Genomic DNA, 21,981 nt, shown 5'->3' on the forward strand with positions numbered 1-21,981 from the left:
AGAGCTCTCCAGGCCGTTTCCTGAAAACAATGCCATCCGGAGGCCAAGGGACTACCCCAGCTGCCCAAAGCCTGCCCAGGACGACGCCTCGGACGTCACAGCAGGGCTCTCAGGCCCCCAGCCCGATACTGAACACTTCCCCTGAGAAAACTAGGGCAGAGAAAACAGGGGAAGCACAGGGCAGGGAGGGGATGAGTGTGGCTGCTGGGCACGCAGACACCGCACCCGCCTCCCTGATCTGAAGTGTTTCCGGAAAACAAAGCCGGTGGCGAGGGCGGAAGGGGGAGGCGCAGGCAGGCGAGAGCCGGGAGTTCCTGAGCAGCCCACAACAGGTCCCCCAGACCAGACCCCTACTGCTGCTCCCCTTCCCTGCTCCCAGCTCCCCGCTAAAACCTGCAGGGCCACAGAGGGGCGAGTGTATGAGCCAGCGTGGGGAGGAGCGATGGGCCCAGTAGAGAGAGCTGGAAGGGTGGGAGAACGCGGGGAGAGGACCGTGGGCTTGAGCGCTGGGGGGTGGTGAAGGGGGAAGGTGGGGTGGGGCTGAGGGACAGTGGGGGACACTGAGGTCTGGAGTCAGGGAACAGTAGGGTCTGGAGTGAGGAATCGGGAGGGACAATGAGGTCTGCAGTATGGGGATTAGTGGGGGTGAGAGGTGACAGGGCCTGAGTTCGGGGGTCGCTGGCAGCGGCAAGATCAGGGGTGCAGGGGAGAAGTACTGAGCGGTTGGAGTCTAGAGTGTGGGGGTCAGTGAACTGGAGGGGCAGGGGGGTCGCAGTGCAGGGGTCAGTGGGGAAGCAGAGTCGGGAGTGCAGCGGTCCACAGGAAAGGGTCAGGACTGTGGGGTCCGCGGGGTGCGGGACACGGGGTGCGGGGGTCTGCGGGGATCCGAAGTGCGGGTGTAGGGGCTGCGGGGTGCGGATCTGGGAGGTCCTCGGGATATAAGGGCGGCGGGGTCCGGGGGTCCGCGGGGGTGGGGCCGCAGGGCCGGGGCGCGTGGCCGCGGCCGCCGACAAGGGCGTCCGCGTCGTTACCTGACGGCCTCCGCCGTGGCCGTGGCCGTGGCCGTGACCCCGCGGCCGGACGGCCGGGCTGGGCGGCTCGGGCTCCCTCAGCAGCGCGGCGCGGGCCCCCGCTCCGGACCCCGTTCGCGCTCTGGCTCCGGCTCCGGCGCCCGCTCGGGCCCCCGCTCCCGCGCCGCTGCCGCCGCCGGCCTCCGCATGTTGGGCGCGGGCTGTACCCGCCGCGCGGGCGCCCGGCTCGCCCCTGTCTCTCAGCGTCGCTCGCGGCCCGCGTTTACGCCGCCAGCGTCGCGGGGGAGGGCCCGGCGCCCACTGCGCAGCGGCCGGAGGCCATGGGCGCGCGCGTGACGTCACCGCGCGGGGCGGGGCCCGGCGGCGCGCCCGCCGCTTCGCGGCAGCGGGTGGAGCCGCGCGACGACCGCCGCGCTTTGCGGCCGCTCCAGCGCGGCCGGGCCGCAGCCCGCGGGACCACTGGAGGCGCGCGGCCGCGAGGGCGCGCACGGGCTGGGGGAAGGAACCGGGCCCCACCCACCCTCCCGGGAGGTGGGGCTCCCGCCGCCGGCCCTGGCCCGCCCTGCCGTTGCCATGGCGACGCGTGGCCGGTCGCCCGGACACCGCCCCACCGCGCTTCTGTGACGTCAACGTCTCGCCACTTGGCGTCACGGCCGGGCGCTGCCGCGGGGCGTGGTTAGCGCGGGGCAGGCCGACTTCCGGAGCAGGCGGCGGGAGTCGGCTAGGTGGGGCCGGGAGGGGTGAAGCCTTTAGGTCGACGGGCGAGCGGCTTGGCGGCACTTCTCCGCGTCCTAAGAAACAGTGACGTAAGCGAGGAGCCAAGGAGGGGGTCACCCAAGGCACTGGTCCAGCTGGGCCTTCCGGCCGAGCACGGGCCCTGGCACGCAGCTGGCGCTCAACAAGTGTCGTCTGCAGAGTGCTGGCTCACGCACTGTCAGTCCACCCCGGACCGAGAGGAAGCTTGGGGAGGGGGCGACTGGCAAGGGCCCTGCAGTGAGGCTCTGCTCCCCCCGGGACAGGGCCTCCTCCGGCGGGGCATTTTTACCGTTGGAGGAGACTCACTCATTCTCGTCTTTATTAAGTGCCTGCCAGCGGCTCTGAAAATAGAATGGTGAGCTAGGCTCTTGGCATGGATTCCCAGCGAGTTCTAAGTCCTGAGCCGGGGGATGGACAGGACGGTGAATAAATGGACACGACGGTTTCAGATGGTGTTACAAGGTGACTTGGGGCAGAGTGACCAAGGGCCAGGCCCTAAAGGCTAAGAGCTAGATGCAGCAGACGGGAAGAAGATTTCCATGGTCTCGGCAGCCAAAAACGGGGGAGAGAATTAAACTGGAGGGGGGCGGCGGAATGACAACGGTTTAGGGCTTGTCCTGCCCCAGTCCTCCTCCTTCAGCCCCACTTGCAGTGTCACCGCCTCCGGGAAGCCCAAGACACGTTCCCCTGTTGTCCTTTCTCACTGCATCCTCACTCTCTCCAACCTGAGCCTTAACTTTGTTTGTTTCAAATCAAAGGCTTCCACCAGCCGTACAAGAACAGGGACTGAATCTGTTTTGCTCACTGCTGTGCCTGTATTCAGTAGGCACCTACTCTTGTCGTTCAAAAAAAATCTGCCCTCAGGTGCTCAACTCCCAGGGGAGCAGGAGGCATGGTGGCCTCTCCTCCAGATGTATTTGAGCCTTAAACCCGAGCTCCAGCCTTGTCCCTGTAAAAGGCAGGGGGGCTTGTGCAAAGGAAAGAATGCAGAAAGGCCACGGGACTGGGGCTTGCCGGCCAAAGGCTCTGTGACTATGAGTAGGTCACTAACCCCCTCGGGTCCTCTGCATCTTCGTTTGTAAGTTGTAACTAACGATAGCCTCCTCGGGTACATCATGAGAATCCGTGAATTAGTGAATAAAGAACTGCCAGCATAGGACCTTCTGCCTCAAATGGACATATTCCTCTCTAATCACTTGGGATCTTTGAAAAAGCAAACAGCCTTTCATGCTCCTTCTTTTTTAACCCACTTCAAAGGTGCTCCACATGTTCCTGCTTCCTTTTGGCTTTGATCATGGGGGACACCATTTGGGGAAGCTGGGTTAGGAAACAGCCCATTTGGGGCTCGATAAAATAATAAGAACATTGCAAAGAGGATGAGCTAGTCTCCACATTGCCCCCTCCCCCCACCCCTACCCATCCACCAGGGAAGGTCAAACAACATCCCAGCCTCCCAATAAATCCCAAACAGCTGTAGATTTCAGGGAAGAGACAAGCAGGAAGCACCCCCTTCTGTTCCTTTACCCTTGTAAGAGGCAGGTGCATGGAGAGACCCCAGGACAGAATCAGGGCTGCGTCCTGGTGTCCAGCACCAGCCCACAGACACAAGCGGGTGCCCCAGTTAGCTTTTGTTGAATTGAATGGAATTAGCCCTCCGTGCAGCCAGGCCTCTGCCCCAGTGGGGCAGGAACTTGGACACCTACATCTCCATTTTCGAGCTGTGGAAACAGGATTACAGAGGCCAAGTGACATGCCCAGTGTCTACCAGCTTCAAACCTCCAACGCTGCTGCCTTCCACCAGTGGGTAGAAAGTGGGCCCAGCACACCCCACCCCCCGCGCCTCAATCCCAGTGGCTGCAGGTGAGGCCTGGCACCATGAGCTCACCAGTGATTGGGACAAATCAAATTTCTCTCTTTGGTCATTGTGAGCTATGGAGGGAAAACAGGCCAGAAGACACATACAGGGCAGTGAGGGGCGGCCATGAAGAAACCAAGGCCTTGAGGATGCAGAAGCTCCCCAGGGCAAACTGTTCACCCCAGGGGCCTCCCCATCCTCTGAGAACAGCCCCCAGCAGCCCGGTCTGTACCATGTGACTTCCCAGCCATCTCTGATTGGCCCAGCATGAGCCAATCAGATCCTCCTCTAGGACTGCTCAGCGGATGGAGGCCAAGGTACATGACTTGTGTGAGATGTGACCCAGATGGTGGCCTGCCATTGTGTGGTTTCTCTGGCATCCACCACCCCCCATTGTTGAGACACAGTGTAGGGTGACCAAGCACCCCAATATACCCGGGTCTCCTGGGACCCGGACCTTTCATTGATAAAATCCCGAAAATCCCACCAAACCAGGAAGGCTTAGTCACCCGAGCATGGGGCATATAATGTCCTACCTGTCCCCAAGGAGCCTCCACGAGGAGCTCCTTCACCCCACTCCTGGGGGCCAAGGCCTGGGCAAGGTAGAGGGTTGGATAGCATCTGCCCAAATTCACATCCACCTGGAACCTCAGAATGTGACCCTTCTTGGAAATAGGGTGTTTGCTGATGTAATTAGTTAAGATGAGGTCGTGCTGAATTAGGGTGGCCCTAAATCCAATGCCTTGCGTCCTTATAAGAAGAGGGACACATAGAGAAAACAGCCACATGAAAACGGAGGCAGAGACTGGAGGGATATGTCCACAAACCAAGGAAACCTGGAGCCCCCAGAAGCTGGAAGAGGCAGGAAGGACCCTCAGAGGATAAATAGCTGATTTGAGCCACCCAGTTTGTGGTACTTTGTTACGGCCACCCCAGGAAATGCATACAGATGTGCACCCAGATTTAGCCACTGTTATGAATTGTGGTCCCCAAAAGGTATGTTGAAGTCCTGAGCCCTGGGACCTGGGATGCAATCTTATTTGGAAATTGGGTCTTTGCAGTCGTGATCAAGTTAAGATGAGATCACACTGGATTAGGGCGGCCTTGATGCAATGGCTGGTGTCCTTGTAAGAAGAGGGACATTTGGACACAGACACACAGGGAGAGGCCACATAACCACAGAGGCAGAGATTGGAGTGATGTGTCTACAAGCCAAGGAACGACAAGGATTTCTGGAGCCACTAGAAGCCGAGAAAGACATGGAAAAGATTTTCCCTGGTGGCTTCAGAAGAAACCAGCCCAGCTGACACCCTGATTTCAGACTTCCAGCCTCTAGAAACAGGAGGGAATATAGTTCTGCTCTTTTCTTTTTTCTTTTTTTTTTTTTAGGCTGCGCCACATGACTTGCAGGATCTTAGTTCCCCAACCAGGGATCAAACCCAGGCCCCCAGCAGTGGAAGAACAGAGTCCTAACCACTGGACTGCCAGGGAATTCCCAAATTTCTGCTCTTTTAAAAAAAAAAGTTTATTTATGTGGTTGCACTGGGTCTTAGTTGTGGCAGGCAGGCTCCTTAGTTGCAGCACATGGGCTCCTTAGTTGCAGCACACGGGCTCAGTTGCTACATGGCACATGTGATCTTCGCGGACCAGGGATCAAACCCATGTCCCCTGCATTGGCAGGCAGATTCTTTATCCACTGTGCCACCAGGGAAGTCCAGATCTGCTCTTTTAAACCACGGTGTTTGTGTTAATTTGTTACAGCAGCCCCAGGAGACTAAAACAGCCACTGAACAGTCCTGTTCGGGATTTGGAGCCTGGAGCCAGCTCCCACCAGCTCACTCCAGGGGCGAGGCCGTGGTCCTATCCTCTCACCACGCAGGATGCTTTAAAAGATGATGTTCTATTAGCATCTCTTGGTCCTCACAGCCACCTTCGCTCCTGGTCCGGGGTCTGATTCAGGGTCCCCAGCCACCCACCAATTCCTTGGGCATCTGCTAAGTTCCTATAAATCAATTTATTCTGAAAAATCAATTCCAATGAATTCCTGGGCCGTCTCGAGACAGCCGGAGTTGGTTTCTGATGCTTGAGGCAAGATGCCCAGCTTACCCGATGGGTGAACAGAAGCCACGAGGCAGTGGGGAGACATTCTGGGTTGTGGGTGAAGGACCTGGTTGGTGACAGCTGGGGTCACAGGAGCAGAGATGAAGACTGGCCAGGCGACAGGACAACCCATCTGTGTGTGTGTCTGGGGATGGCTGTAACAAAGCACCCAGACTGGGTGGCTTCAACAACAGAGATTTATTTTCTCCTGGTTCTGGAGACTGTTAAGTCCAAGGTTGAGGTGTCCCTCCGAAGGGGAGAGGGGAGGCCCTTCTCTCAGCTTCTGGTGGTTCCTTGGCTGTGACAGCATCACTTCAACCACCCCCGGTGTTCTCTCTGCCTGCATGTCTTGTCTGTGTCCAAACTCCCCCTTGGATAAGGACACCAGCCATACTGCGTTTGGACCACCCCATTCCACTATAGTCTCATTTTAACTAATCCCACATGCAATGACCCTATTTCCAAATATGCTCCCAGTGAGGTCCTAGGGTTTAGGACTGAAACATACAAATTTGGGGGGGGTGGGGTGACGGGGAGAAACAATTCAACTCATAACAAGACACAAACACATTCCCCACAAACACACACACACACACACACGTGCACACACACAGACGCAGGCACACAGACCAGCACTCTCCACCTGAGGGCAGAGTCAAGTCCCCCCGGTCCCCAGCCCAGGTGTGTGAACTGGAGGATGAATGCCCCCAGCACCCCGCCCCCATGGGCAGACAACCTGAGGCAGGGTCCTCGAGGGACTGAGCCCTCCTGACTGCCCACAGCTGTGACCTGCTCATTTATGCCTTCCACCTCCCGGGTAAACCTTTCACCCTCAATCTGTGTCTCGGGTCCAAAACATCCTGCTGCAAAGGAGCCCACGGGAGAATCCAGCTCCTCCTCTCTGAAGCCACAAGTCAGAGATTTGAAAAATGAAAGCAATGTTACTCATCCTTTTATTTTTATTTTTGGAAAATGTGGTTTTTAAAAACGTTAAAATGCAGGCATAGGAAACAAACTTATGGTTACCAAAGGGGGAAGGGGGCGTAAATTAGGAATTTGGGATTAACTTAGACACACTACAGCGTATAGAACACACAAGGACCTGCTGAATAGCACAGGGAACCATATCCAATACCTTTTAAGAACATAATGGAACACACCACTGTAAAGCAATGATACTCCAATAAAGATGTTAAAAAAAAACCCATAATGGAAAAGAATCTGAAAAAGAACATATATATATGTATGTATACCTGAATCACTTTGCTGTACACCTGAAACTAACGTAACATTGTAAATCAACTCTACTTCAAAAAAAAAAACAGTTCAAATGTAATGAGTTTATTTTTCAAATGACATTAAAAAATGTTTCAAAATTTTCTGTCTTCAATCCTAATATAGTAAATAACAGTACCAAGCTGGGAGAGGCAGGAAGGGTCCCCCCAAAGGTCTCAGAGGGAGCAGGGCCCTGTGACACCTCAGCCTTGCGCTCAGGCCTCCAGAACGTGGGCATCAATTCCTGCCGTGTTAAGCCACCCAGTCTGTGGTCGTCTGTTACATGGACCTTTCCACCTGCCCCCTGGCCCCGGGGTCTTTGTTGATGAAGGCACAGCATCTAAACCCAGATTCCCCGCCCCCAAACTGATGAGCTTTCTCTGAGAGGAGGTTCAGAGTAAACTCTACGAATCAAATGTAATCCTGATCAATCATTCATTTTCTCCATAGCAAAGTTAAATCACTTCCAGTTACCGTTTTTTTGGTTTTTTTTTTTGGCCACGCCGTGCAGCATGTGGAATCTAGTTTCCTGACCAGGGATCAAACCTGGGCCCCCCGCATTAGGAGCGCTGAGTCTCAACCACTGGACACCCAGGCAAGTCCCCTTTTAAAAACTTTCTCGTTTTTTTTGTTTCATGTTCTTACTCCTGGAAGTGACTTCCATCATCGTCGATGCTTTGTGATGAAACTGAGGGTACTTGATCCCTCAATCAGATTAAAAAAAAAAAAACTTCATCAAGTTTTCTTGTTCAGTTGCTGCTCTTGACCTCCACTGAGAACAGATTTGCCAGGTCAGATCTTGCAGCTAAAGCAGGGATCTCACCCGGATGGTCCTGCCCCAGGGGCCAGGGGGCCATGTCTGGGGATGTCTGTGGTCATCACGACTGGGGGACTACTGGCATCAAGGGGGTGGGGCCAGCAAGGCTGCTCCACACCCCACAGCACCCCGGACGGTCCTCAGAAGATGCTCCAACCCCAGTGCTCACAGTGCCCAGGGGACCCCGAGCTGGAGGACAGCTGGTGAGCAGCTGTCAGCTATCAACTACTCACAATTTGCAGGACCTGCCTGGTCCGCCGGCCTCCCGTCACCAGAGGCGACCTGTCCCTGCTTCTGACCAAGGTCAGCCCCTCCCCTTGGATCCCACTGAGGATGCTCTGAGCCCAGCCTCCCCTGCAGGAAGGCTCCCATGGGCGTCTGCAGGTGCCCTGCCCTCACCCTCACCTGCGCCCCTTCCCCCGTGAATGATGCTCTCGTCCATCCCAGGGACCCATCCCCACAGCCAAGCCCCTCGGTGCAGCCTCGGTTCTCTTTCCCTGGACAGGCTGAGCGGTGGCCTGGAACCCGTGACCTTACTTGGAAACAGGGTCTTTTCAGATGTATTAAAGGTAAGGATCCAGCTGAGATCATGCCGGATGTGGGGTGGGCCCCAAATCCAAGGATGGTTTCCTTGTAAGAGACAGAAGAGAAGGCTGTGAGGACAGAGGCAGAGCCTGGAGCGCCCTGAGGGTGGGAGAGGCAGGAAGGACCCTCCCCTGGAGTCTGGAGGGAGTGCGGTCCAGCCACACCTGGATCCAGAACCGGGAGGGATAAATCTTTCGTTTAGGTCCCAGGTCAGTGGTCCTGTCACAGCCGCCCCAGCAGACGGTCCCCTTCTCGACCTGTCCTGGGTCCCCCACATCACCTCTGAGCCGAGGACGCAGATGCCCTTCCCCAGACCCGCGTCCCCCACACTGACAGGCGAGCCCTACACCGCCCGCGACCCAGCACCGCAGACTGCGCGGCTCACACATGTGTATCCCCTCAGCTCGGCAGGGCAGAGCCCAAGATCCGGGGTCCCAGGCTGGCTCCTGCCCAGGGACCACCTGCCACCCTCCGCCCCCACTCTCCCCTGGCTTCCGGGGGTCCCCACAACCCTGGGCTCGGAGCGGCCTCACCCCGTCTCTGCCTGTGCCTTCACACGGCCCCTCCCCGTGTGTGTCCAAACGGCCCCCTCTTAAGGACACGAGTCCTGCTGCGTTAGGACCACCTGCTTCTGTGTGACCTCCCCTTAACTAACTACTCCCGCAAAGACCCCGTTCCCACACAGGTCCCACTCTGAGGTGCTGGGTCAGGACTTCAAGTGAACTTGGGTGGACGCGAGGAAACCCACGCCACTTGTTCTGGGTTCTGTCTGCCTCCTCTCTGCGGACTTCATTTCCTTCCCCTGGTGTCCGTGGGGTAACAGACCCGCCGCCGCTCTCCCGTGTCCACGCGAGGTGTCCACTCCACCACCAGGGCCCCCCATGAGCCGGACTGGGGCCTCTGCAGACCCACACTGCTCCTATCCCAGCCACTTCAGCCCCCGTGTCTCCTTCATGGCAAGTGGAGCTGGTGTCTCACTTCCTGCAAATTTTCTTTTTCGGTTGAAAGCTGTTGAGCATGAAGAAAATGTGACTGAAAGCAAGAACACGAAGGGACATGGCTCGCGGGCGAGGCTCCGCGGTGGGTGGGGCAGGGTCCCTGGCAGGGGCGGCCGGCAGCGTGGACAGGACTTGGCCCAGCGCACAGCCTGGTCCTGGTTTATCCCGCCGGAGGCCGTGGGCGCTGGGATCCAGGGGATGAAGGCCCCGGAGGTGATACCACGTGGCGCCAAAAACAGCCCCCGCGGAGGCTCCTCTGATGCAGAAAGGATGTCTTTATTTCCTGGATATTCTCACGTAACAAAAACCACAACGCACAGCGAGGAGTGGGGTGGGGGTGGGTGCCGTGGGCGATCCCGGGCTGGCTGATGCCTGCTCATCGCCCGTCACTGGTGGCGCCCCGCTCACGCGCGACTTGGCCCCACGGGGAGTGTGACGCACGCCTCCGTCACGGGAGGTGGCCTTGGGGACGCGACGGGACCCGGGTTTCCCATCTCAGGGGCCCATTAGGGTCCCAGACCCGGGCGCTTTCTCGCGGCCGCCTTCGGGCACCGCGGGGTGGTCAGCATGAGTAGCCAAGCAAGCAGGCGGGGGCGTGGGGGGCGGCCCAGCTGGTGCGACAGGAAGGGCGTCCTGCCCCGAGGGCTGGGTGACTAGGAGCCGAGGGGCAGCGTCTGGGGCGCCCGGGAGCCTGGACGGGGGCCCATCCACTCACACAGGTGCAGGCTGCTTGTCTGGGAAGGAGCTGGAAGGACCGGAGGGCAGAGCGAAGGGGCAGGTTCAGATTCCTAATAAGGCACAGACTTGTCACTCTCCTCTGTCCCCTCAGGGACTCCAACTCCTGGTCCCGCGGTCCCAGGAGGGCTGCGTGGATGGCAGCCCACGAGCCTCGGGCCCAGCGCTCGGCCTGGGGCGTGCGCTCTGCGGAGATGCGTCTGGTTTCCCGTCTGCTTCCATCCGGGACAGACCAGCGGCTCCCCTTCCCCGCAGAGCGAGTTGGTCCCAGGTTTCGGATCTGACGAGGTCCTACCTGAGGGTCCCAGCTCTAAGACCCCTCCGGGGGGGATGAGAGCATCTCGGAATGAGCATGGCCACGGGCAGGGGGACTGGAGGCAAGCTGCCAACGGACAGATGGACAGCCAGCCAGCCAGCCAGACGGGGTGAAGCTCAGATCGTGGCAGTGAGGCGGCAAGTCCACAAGAGGGCAAACACATGGAGGATCCAGCTACCGTCGAGCCCCTCCGTCTCCCACCAGGGACCGGAACCTGGTGCTGGGAAGGCCTCCCTCTTTCCCTCTTACTGGAAGCTGGGCCGAGGGCAACCACCCGGATGGAGGCCGGGAAGGGTGGACGCATGGCCAGGAAGGGTGGACGCGGGGCCGGGGCCCTTCTCTGTGTCAGCAGCTCTGGAAAGGGGGCAGCCGGCCCACCTCTGACCTGCAAGGCCCGGGTCAGCCCCCCGAGACCCCGAGGGGAGAGGGTGTGGCTGCAGCACAGTGGACGTCACAGTGACTAAATGCATTCAGGACCACAGGGGGTGTCCTTCTGCTGGACAGCGGCGGCCGGACAGCTTCTGGGCAGAGCTTGCAGGGAGCCCTGCTCTCGGGAGTGAGGTGAATGCGGGGGCGGGTCCCCGAGAGCCCCCGGGTCTGCCGTCCCGGCTGGCGGAGGGGCCTCATCAAACCCAGGGCAGCGGGAGTGGATGGCGAGGGGCAGGTTGGCCGGTGGAGGGCAGGCAGCGGGGCCGCTGGGCTCCTGCTAAGGCCACTGGCTGCCGCTGGCCGGGTAGCTGGGCACGGTGGGGTACTCTGGCAGGCTGTTCCCTGAGAAGTTGTTGTACTGGGCCTCCCGGGACGGCGGATTCCGCCAGGCACCTGTGCTCCACTCCGTCTGCGCCTTCTGGAAGCTCCCACCAGCCCCGCGGTAGATGCTGTGCACCTGCGGGGGTGGAAAAAAGGACAGTGCAGAGACCCACTTGGGTTCGAGGCGGGGCTTTTCTTAAACGGATGACAAACTGCAGGAACTTTAGAAAAAGTGCAGAAGCTGAGACGGGGGCTCTGAAGGCCACGCCTGTGCTGTGACCACTGCCTGCCCGTCCGAGGGTCTCCACCGCCCCAGCAGAAAGGGGCTCGTCCAGGACAGGTCTGCTGCCTGGTGACCACCCAGTGACTCACCCCCCGGGGCACATCAGGTCCCGGGCCCCCGTGTTGCCAAGGGCATCTCTGCAATGACTTCCTCAGCAGAGACCTCTGGGGATGGACCACTGCCTCCTCCCCACCGTCCAGGAAGGCTGGGCCCCTCAGACACGGGGCTGGGCTATTTTTGGAAATCCCAGCAAATCCACTAACTGAAAAGATGGCATTTGTTTTAACTTGAGGCTCTTGAGCAGTGAAGCTGACACTTTTGTCCTTTATCTTTCTCCTGTGCAATGGCCTCCCGGCGAACCCCCAAACCGGGGCGGTGCTGGGGACCCCGATGGGGCAGCTCTGCTCTGGAGGACTCGCTCAGCTCGGAACCCCTCCCGTCTGCTGCTGAGATGTTCCTGGTGGAACCACAGCTGTCCCTGTGTGGCCTTCGTCCCAGCATCTCCCCAAGCCTCCCGGGGTCTGCTTTCTGCTGGTTCCTCCTGCCCCCTTCGGGTCATCCATAGAGCCAGGGGACTTCAGGGGCAAACACGGAGGAGCAGGCACCCCTCTGTCCTTCCAGATGACCCAGGGCTCCGACGGAACAGTGCAGGCCTCAAAACCTGACAAAACAGCTGAGATCCCACGGCACGGAGGCTGGAAGGGACTCAAAACCCAGCTTTCAGGGACTTCCCCAGCAATCCAGTGCTCAGGACTCTGCATTTTCACTGCCAAGGGTGCCGGTTCGATCCCTGGTCAGGGAGCTAAGATCCCACAAGCCCCACGGCATGGGGAAAAAAAAAAAAAAAGTCGTGGGTAGGGCTGGCTTCCCTGAGCAGCGGTACTGGGCGCACAGGAGGGGCACGGCCGAGAGGATCACCACCGGGAAGGCCAGGTGGACGCACCGTCAGCCTCGTCACCCGTCGGTTTCCACGTGGCCCCAGGAAAACCCTCATGCAGCCGATGCCCCCAGACTATAGGGCTCATGTTCCAGCTGGAAGCCTCCAAACGCCTGGAGTGGGGCTGTCCAGGGAGAGCCCGTGACGGTGGAGCTGGTCGGCGCCAGCCACTCACGGCCTGAGCGCTCGGGAGGAGGTGGGTGCGACGGACACAAGGAATTTTTAGTTTTAGTTAACTTTACTCAATTTGGATTTAACTGTAAACAGTGATTAGTGGCCGGTGGTGGCTGAATTGGCAGTGTGGACCACCCTCTGGGACACGCGTGCTAGGGGCTCTGGCAGGCAGTGGTCACCATCGGCCACAGGGCACTGTCTCCCCGAGTCCCTCCTCCTTGGAAGGCCATGTGGGCGGGAAAGCAGGGCCCTGGCCTGAGAGGTCGAGGGTCTGGACCACGGAGGGTGTGCCCTGCTGACAGCACTCACTTCACTTCCCGATGCTCGGTCTCCTGCTACCGAAACAGGGTAAGATGAGCCCCCGGGGCTGGGAGGTCAGGACACAGGATGCGAGAGAAGAAGCGGGATGTCTCGGGACCTAGAGGAGTTACCTTCATGATTGTGATGGCCATCATGGCGGCCGACATGGAGAACATGATGGCCGGAAGCAGCATGACCACGGCGGCCCCGACACTGGTCTGGAAGAACCCAATCGCGGCCAGCCAACCACTGCAAGGGACGAGAGAGTGTGTGGGAGCCAGCATGACCACCAGACAAGGGCCCACCATCCCTCATGTGTAAAGAGCTCCAATAAACCAACAAGAAAAAGGTAAATGACTGGCAGAGAAAATGGGCAATTCACAAGGAGCAACAAACTTTGGAAGCGATGCTCGAACCCACCAACAAAGATGTGCAAGTTAGAAAAAGTCTCGTTCTGACACCATCGTCCCGGCAAACATAGTGAGGGAATGGAGAAACAAATACTACATTGTCAGTGTGGGGTGCGACCCAGAACAAGACTTAAGCACTCATTCCTTTTTTTTTTTTTTTTTTTGTGGTACACGGGCCTCTCACTGTTGTGGCCTCTCCTGTTGCGGAGCACAGGCTCTAGACGCGCAGGCTCAGTGGCCATGGGTCACGGGCCCAGCTGCTCCGCAGCATGTGGGATCTTCCCGGACCGGGGCACGAACCCGTGTCCCCTGCATTGGCAGGCGGACTCTCAACCACTGCGCCACCAGGGAAGCCCCAGTGCTCATTCCTTTTCCCCCAACTATTTCACTTGTAAAAATTTACGCCACGGCCATTGCTGTAAGAAGGAAAAGCTGAGGGTAACCTGTAAATGCCCACTGGCTGGGAATGACTGGAACATCAGTTTATTAAGGAGACAGCAAAACAAGAGAAAGCTGGTGGTCACTGGGTGCGTCCCTAGTCCACATGCGGAAGAACACCCATCTGGTCTCTGGGAGGTAGAGGCAGGAAATAGGGTGTTTTTGAGAATGTTTCTTCTTAGCAAGTAATGACACCGCACTGTTCAAGATTCAGGAAATTAAAAAAAAATACACAATAGACAGTCTCTCTCCTGCCGACCCCCTCCCCAGCCCAGAGGGGACTGGTGTAGCTCATCTACTATGTATCCTTCCTGAGAGAGTTTATAAGATGTATGCAACCTGCTGCAGGCACACACGAACAAGCCTCGCCCCTCTGTGAAACCAGGAGAGACGTCCTTGTGTACAAACAAGGACAACAGAACACACTGCTTTACACTTTGAGGGGTATGAGCACAGCTGGGCGGCTGGGGGGCTCAGGTGGGTAGACAGGCAGCTGGGGCTGGGCCAGTGGGGGGCTGGATGCTGTCCTGTGGGCTACTGGGAGCGGAAGAGGGGCTGGCTCTGCTGGGGGAGGGGCCACTCTGGGGACCAATGATCTCGCATCGGATCTGGGGCCATGGATCCTGGCCACTGGGGAGGGTGGGGCTGTAGGATGGGGACCTGCTCCACTGCCCAGCCTCCCAGAGGGACCAGCAGCCGGAGCTTCCAGAGAACGATCTCACCAACAGCCCAGGGTGACCCACTCAGGACAGTGGGTGATAAACCGGCCTTGACCAGCTACGGACAGACGTGCAGAGCCTGCTGCACCCACCAGGCGGGTCAGCCAAGGCAAGTGGCAGTGGGGGGAGGGCAGGGAGGATGACAGGCCTGGAGACAAGGCGGCAGGGACACGAGGGTGCCAGGTGCTCCCCCAAGGCCACTCGGCCAGGAGCTTGAGGGGACAGAGCCAGGGATATGGGGACAGAAGGTGCAAAAGGACAGCACAGGGATGCAGCCTGCAAAAGCTATGGGAGGGCCTGGCAGCTCCTCAGACGGCTAAATAGTTACTGTGTCGCCCAGCAATTCCACAACCAGGTGGAAGAGAAACGAGAACACACATTCACACGGATACCTGTAGAAACTGCACAACAGAACAACTTGCAATAACAGACAGGCACACATAACCCAAGCGTCCACCCATGTGTCTGTAAATGGACACACATACCGTGTCCCTCCACACACGGGAACATCACTCAGCCATGAAAAGGAGAGAAACCCCGACACTCGCTACCACGTGGATGGACCCTGAGAACACGACGCTCAGTGAGAGAAGCCAGACACAGAAGGACACACAGTGTGTGAATGGGAAACGTCCAGAACAAGCAAGTCCACAGACACAGAGAGGGGATGCGTGGTTGTCAGGGGCTGGGGAGGGGGTGGGGGTGACTGATGATGCGGACGGGCTTCTTTTTGGGGTGACGGAATGTTCTGGAATTGGATAGAGGTGATGAACCTCTATCCTTGTAAATACACTGAAAACCACTGAATCGTGCGCTTAAGAGGCTGCCTTCCTGGCTGTGAAGACACCTAGATAAAGCCCCTACCGTGGAGACTACAGACGGTCGAGCTCCCGGATCAGAGAGGCGTGCACACCTCACCTCGAGTCTGATGTGAACCAACCACAAAGACCAGACGTTAACAACCCACAGGGATCCCCGAGGGGAAAGACTTGTCATGGAAACACTGTGGAAACCCAAGACACCTGCAGGTGGGTAAGAGCACTGCACCCACCATGCGTGGTCGAGGCGAGGACGTGGGCGGGGAGTTGGCTGAGTGGTGGGCAGCGGGCTCTGCCCCGGGTCCGTGAACCTCTAAGGGGCCCCACGTGAGAAGGTCACTAGAGGGCAAGAAAGACACATGTGAGCATCTGAGGTGCTGGGGTCACTGTTGGCTTCCTGGTGCAAAGCAGCATCACGGCCTTTTACGTATAAGACGTGTCAGAGGTTTTAAAAGTCCACCTCCTGCACGGACTCACAGGGAAGCGTCTGGGGTGAGCGGGGAGGGACAGACCTGCGGGCCCGGGACTGGCTGGGAGCCGGTGCCCCCGGAAGGTATCCCCGAGGCTCCACACGCTGACCCCAGGGTGGTCCACTCGCTCCCTGGAGGTGACCTGCGGGACTGCGGCCACCTGGGCAGGAGGGTGAGACCCCGGGAACAGGGAGACCCCAGCCAGCCGGGAGGAGACCCCCGGAGTGGGCAGACCCCGGGCGGGGAGGCTCAGCAGTGGGGCAGACCCCAGGCGGGGGAAGCCCAGGCTGGCCCGTCAGGGTGAACGCAGACGGGCAGAGCTGCAGCTCCTCGGCCCCAGCCCCAGCACTGAGCCCCAAGGCGGCCCCCGGGCCAGGCGCCATCTACTCCCCCACGTCTGTGGAGCCTGGGGGTCCCCGTACGGGACCAGAGCCAGGACAGCTGCCCACACTGGCAGGAAGGGGAGGGCCTTGGGTACCAGGTACGGAGCCTAACCCTGACCCTAACCCCTGCCCCCATCCACGCCCATCCCCTTGTCTGCAGACTAGGAAGTCAGGAGACCCCTTCAAGGGGAGCAAATGAGCCAGCCCTCGGGAGGTGCCCAAGCCCCCCTGCACACCCAGGAGCACTGTCACCGTCACTGTCACCGTTGTTATTACTACCCCCCTCCCCCTCCCCACGACTTCCCAGACAAGGGGAACATCTCGGGGCAGCCCCTGCGCGAGGTGAGGTCACCAGCTGGGGAGGCCCCCACGGGAGGTGGGAAGGTCGGCTCCGATGTTCCCTTTCTGCAGGCTGGGCCCCAAGGAAGGTGTGTGCACCCTGCCCGTCTGTGCAGAAACCACGGCAATGGGGGGCCAAGCAGAAGGCGGCTGGGTGCCGGCGTGAGGCTGTGTCTGGAACCAGACCTCGGGGGCTCCCCGTCCCAACACCACCTGTGCAAACGTGGAGTCCACCCGGGCACCTACTCTCCCGCTGGATCTGGGGTCTCGGCCGTGCCTGGGGGTCGCCCAGTGAATCCCTGCACCTGGGGTGGTCCTGGGGATCCCAGACCCGCATCTGGGAAGGCATCGGCCAAGAGGAGGCCCAGCATTCAGGGTCTGCTCACCATGCAGGGAGGGAGTGATGTCAGGAACCCAGAGAGACGCACCCTGGAGATGACCCTGGGTGACCCTGGGTGACAATCCTGGGGAGGGGTGAAGGCCCGGCAGCAAACGGACACTGAGAGGCTGTGCAACCTCAGCGGGGCCTCAGGAACAAAAGGAGCGCGCACAGCTCACCACTGCCAAGGGCACGTGGCAGCCGTCCCCACGGACATGGCAGAGTGACGGGGACAGACACCTTGAAGGCAATGGCAACAGGCGCCCCCGACCTAGGAGCCAGAAGATGCACCAGAGGGCGTGACCCAGAAGACTCCCCGCCGCTCACGCGGCCAAGGTCCTGACATGCCGAGAAATTCTACCAAGAGACATGGGGACACGCCTGGTGGCACACAAGGCAGGAAGAGCAACCGCCCAGCGCCACCTCTGGGCACTGCCTGCTGCAGACGGACCCGCTGCCCCAACACTGCCACGTCCTGCTCCAGGGCCCCGCGGATGTGGCACCTTAGGTGGCAAAAGGGATTTTCCAGGTGGGCTTAAGTTAAAGCCCCTAAGACAGGGAGGACCCTGGATACCCCGGGGGGCCTAGCGTCATCCCAGGGTCCCTATAAGAGGGAAGCGGGAGGGTCAGAGGCAGAGAGAGACGGGAGATGCTGCGCTGCCGGCTGTGAGGATGTAGGAGGGGCCACAAGCCAGGGATGCGGCGCCTCTAGAAGCTGGAAAAGGCGGGAACCGATGCTCCCCTGGAGCCTCCAGAAGGACCGGCCCTGCCCACTCACAGGTTAAGTGAATTCTGATCTCCAGAACGTGACATAAGTTTCTTTCATTTCAAGTCACTAAATCCGGAGTAATTTGTTACAGTAGCCACAGAAACCTCGTATGATACCCCAAAAGCAAACAAATGGAAAACGGCTCACCCCCTAGGTAGGCCTAGGCACAGGTGGCTGCTCAGGGCAGGCCCTCGAGCTGCTCTCCCACCCCCCAGACACATCATGGACCACGCTTCCCAGGTCCTCCTGGGGCCGGGTGACCACGCACGAGGCGGCAGAAGGCGGGCGGATCTGCCGCACCCGGCCCCCTGAGCCGGCACCTCCCTGGAGGGTAGACAAGAGCAAGGAACAAACGTCAGCCCTCTCCCAGCTGTCAGAGTTTTGGGGTCCTCGTCACAGAGCTCAGCCTGCACGAACAGTATGAGCAAGTGACTCGTGGCCCCAGAGCTGACCCCGCTCGTTGCGGGCTCTCGGGGGTCTTGCTTACCACGCGCCCCATCCCGAGAGGCCGACAGCCTGGATGATGGTCAGGACGAACTGGGCTCCGAAGATGAAGAAAAACGCCATGAAATTGAAGGAGCTGTCAGATCTGGAGGAAAGGAAAAGAGCCATTACTGAGGCCGAGGAGGAAGAGGCAGAGGCTGCGGGAGTAGGACGGCCCCTCCCGTGCAGTTCCCATCAGGAGGGGCCCAGCACTGCCCTTCCCAGAGGATGTCACCCAGACACACTCCTCCTGGGGAGGTTAAGAGCCTCCTGCGTCCTAAGCACGTGCCCGCACCCGCGTGGCCCGAGGGAGGCTCATCGTGGATTTCAGGTGCTCTGCATGCTGGACCCATGCCTGCTGCCCCGGACAAGGGAGGCTGCACGGGGCTCACCCAGACCACTTCCGGCTCATGAAAGGAGGGCAGGCGCTGGGGGACCCACAGCAGAGGAAGGGCAGGGGAAGCAGGGATGCTCGCGTAGCTCAGGGCTGCTCCCAGGCAGTCCCCGAAGCCCTTGGGGGTCCCCGTTCCTGCGCACAGTCGCACCAGCCAGCCTGGGGCCTCAAGCAACAGGCCCCTTCTGCTTCAGCACATGAGAGCGGGTTTCTGGTTCTTGCCTCCAAGAGGGCACCAGGGGCCCTGTTTGACTCCCACTGAGTCTTGGATTCAGGGACCTTCCAGGGGCAAACATGGCACACACCTGAGTAGCAGGGGGCTGGCTGGGGGTGAACATTCACAGAGCAAGATTCACAGCACCCAAAAGGTGGCAACAACTCAAACGCCCATCAATGGATGATGGATAAACAACTGTGGGGGGACTTCCCTGGTGGCGCAGTGGTTAAGAATCTGCCTGCCAATGCAGGGGACGCGGGTTTGAGCCCTGATCCAGGAAGATCCCACATGCCGCAGAGCAACTAAGCCCACGCGCCACAACTACTGAGCCTGCGCTCTAGAGCCTGTGAGCCACAACTACTGAGCCCTTGTGCGGCAACTACTGAAGCCCGTGCGCCTAGAGCCCGTGCTCGGCGACAAGAGAAGCCAGCGCAATGAGAAGCCTGCGCACTGGAACAAACAGTAGTCCCTGCTCTCTGCAACTAAGGAAAGCCTGCACACAGCAACGAAGACCCAACACAGCCAAAAAAAACCCCACAATACTATTTAAAAAAAAAAACAAACCTGCTGTCCCTCCACACACGGGCGCATCACTCGGCCATGAAAAGGAGTGAAGCCCTGACACTTGCTACAACGTGGATGGACCCTGAGAACACTATGCTCAGTGAGAGAAGCCAGACACAGGACAAACAGGCTGTGATTCCACTGACAGGAAACGTCCAGAACAGGCAGATCCACAGACACAGAGAGCAGGTTCATGGTTGTCAGGGGCTGGGGAGGGGGATGGGGGGATGCTAATGGGCACGAGGTTTCCCTTTGGGGTGATGGAATGTTCTGGAATTAGACAGTGGTGATGGTTATCCAACCTTGTGAAGATACTAGAAACACCGAATGGTTAAGCAGGTGAGCTGCAGAATATGTAAAATATTATCTCAATAAAGTTATTAAAAGTGAACAAAACAGGCAGCAGCTGGTTTTGGCCCGTGGGCCGTTGTCTGCAGACCCGATATAAAGTGCCATCCAAACTGGACAAGAGGAAGGGGTGGAGCTCACACCTGGGCCCGGCGGCAGATGCAGACCAGGATGCAGCCCATGCGGGGCTGGGCACGGAGGGGAGCACACGCGGTGAGGTATCCTGTTCCCCTCAGTTTGGGGCTGTCGGCACCAGACACTCCCCGAGGGCCCTGGAGGGTGCGGGCCGCCCGCCCCACTCACCGGAAGGCCTTGTATGCGGGCCGGAACCAGCACACGTAGCCGCAGGGGGAGAAGAGCAGCAGCCAGAGCAGGGCCAGACCGAAGTTGGCTCCTGAGCCGCCGGCGATCCACCAGGCCAGGCAGGCGACGAGGTTGACGCCCAGGGTGGCGCAGTAGACTGTGGGGAGGGGGCGAGGGGGGAGAGAGGGGCTGAGCCGGGACACCCCCCACCCCTGGACGGCGGCTCCCATGAGTGCAGGGACCCCACGCCAGAGAAGGGTCCAGAGGGCCCAGCGCCCCCACCTGCTCCATCCACACCGGACAGCAGCTCATCAGAAAGGAGCTTTATTACCAAACCCTCAGGCTCTCACCGCCCGGGTGCAGGGTGGCCTCCTAGACTGCCCCTGTCCCAGTCTTGGGTCTCTGGGTGGTGCAGGTGGCCTCCCATTCCTGCCCTGTCCACTCACAAAGCCACAGGCGGTAGATCCTCTTCACCAGGACCTGGTGCTCGATAGGGATCTCGTCAGAGAAGTTCTGGTAGAAGCAGGGCTTCAGGGGGATGAACTTGGGCAGCGGGGGGAAGTTGTTCTCCTTTCCTGAAGAGACAGAGGGGCCAGAACAAAACCCACACTGCAATCAGCTTGTAGCGGCCCCAAAGATGCGTCCCATCTGGTCCCAGGACCTGTGGACATGTCACCCCACAGGGCAGAGGGGACTTTTCAGGTGGGACTAAGTTAAGGCCCCTGGGATGGGGAGGACCCTGGATTCCCCGAGAGGCCCAGCGTCATCCCAGGGTCCTTCTAAGAGGGAGACGGGAGGATCAGACACAGAGAGAGACGGGAAATGCTGCGCTGCTGGCTGTGAGGATGCAGGAGGGGCCGCGAGCCAGGGATGCTGCGCCTCTAGAAGCTGGAAAAGGCGGGAACCGATGCTGCCCTGGAGCTTCCGGAAGGACCAGCCCTGCCCACACCTGGATTTAGCCCCGTGAGACCCCAGTCGGACTCCTGACCTCAGGACTGTCAGAGAACAAATTTTATTTAAATCACTGAGTTGGTGGTGATTTCTCAGAAGTCACAGGAACACACACAGACTCGATGGTGGGGCCCACGTGCCATTCACACCTTTGACTCCAGGGAAGGTTCTGGCACTCGGGACATATGAACTTCCCAGGGCGGCTGTAACAAACGACCACAGACTGGGGGGTTTAACACAACAGAGATTTATCCATTTCCATTCTGGACACCAGATGACTGAGATCCAGGTGTGACAGGGCCACACTCCAAGGGAGGGTCCTTCCTGCCCTTTCCAGCTTCTGGGGGCTCCAGGCGTCCTGGGCTTGTGGACCCCTCCCTCCAGTGTCCGCCCCCATCTTCCCTGGCTTGTGTGTGTCTATGCCCACGTTTCCTCCTTCCTAGACGTCTGCCATGAGACATCAGGGCCACCCTATTCCATTGGGACCTCAAATTAAGTTACATCTGCAGTAGGGTCCTGTTCCAGGGTCCCGGGGTCCAGACTGCATGGTTTTCAACACGAAACTTCTCCGGTTTCGCGTGTCCCCCGGCCCAGGGGCCGTGCTCATCTTTGTATGGCTCCATTTTAGCGCACGCGCTGCCATGGCAGGCACTGCACGGGCCTCAAGGGGGACGTGATCCTGCCCGCAGCACAGCGTCCAGCGCATGAGCGCTTCCCAGAGGGGTGGAGAAGCTGGAACCCTCGCTGCGCGATGCGGTCAGGACTCACCTGACATTTCCGCTGTGAAGACAGGGCAGGGGCGGAAGCCTGAAGCCACCTGGAGGGGAGACAGTCACAGTCAGGGGGTCCCCATGGCTGCTGGGCGACCCCAACGCCAGCTGCAGACCCAGAGAGCCACCGCGGGCACCGTCCTAACCACCAAACCGTCCACAGGGGTATCTGGGCTCTTGGCCCAAAGGCTGGCCCAGCCCTGAACGTGCGATCCCAGTCACCACCTCACCTCAGATCCCCCCGGGCAGCCTGGCATGTATGCGAGGGGAGGCATCAGGCCAGAGGATCCCGGCAACCCACCCCCACTGCCCTC

At 59.4% G+C, this 21,981-nt stretch overlaps 1 protein-coding gene across 1 annotated transcript; it reads right to left on the reverse strand.

Annotated features, from left to right (window-relative positions):
• Positions 1–9,674: 9,674 nt before the first annotated feature.
• On the reverse strand, positions 9,675–21,924 carry SCAMP4 (secretory carrier membrane protein 4; the record flags this gene model as incomplete). Its single annotated transcript, XM_079701439.1, has 7 exons — positions 9,675–11,354; positions 13,044–13,161; positions 18,125–18,226; positions 19,947–20,103; positions 20,393–20,521; positions 21,666–21,714; positions 21,898–21,924. 7 exons carry the CDS (start codon positions 21,922–21,924, stop codon positions 11,175–11,177), a joined length of 762 nt encoding a protein of 253 aa, XP_079557565.1. The 3' UTR covers positions 9,675–11,174.
• Positions 21,925–21,981: the final 57 nt, after the last annotated feature.

This window comes from Hyperoodon ampullatus, assembly GCF_949752795.1.
Source record: "Hyperoodon ampullatus genome assembly, chromosome: 4".
In the NCBI taxonomy this organism is placed as follows: domain Eukaryota; kingdom Metazoa; phylum Chordata; class Mammalia; order Artiodactyla; family Ziphiidae; genus Hyperoodon; species Hyperoodon ampullatus.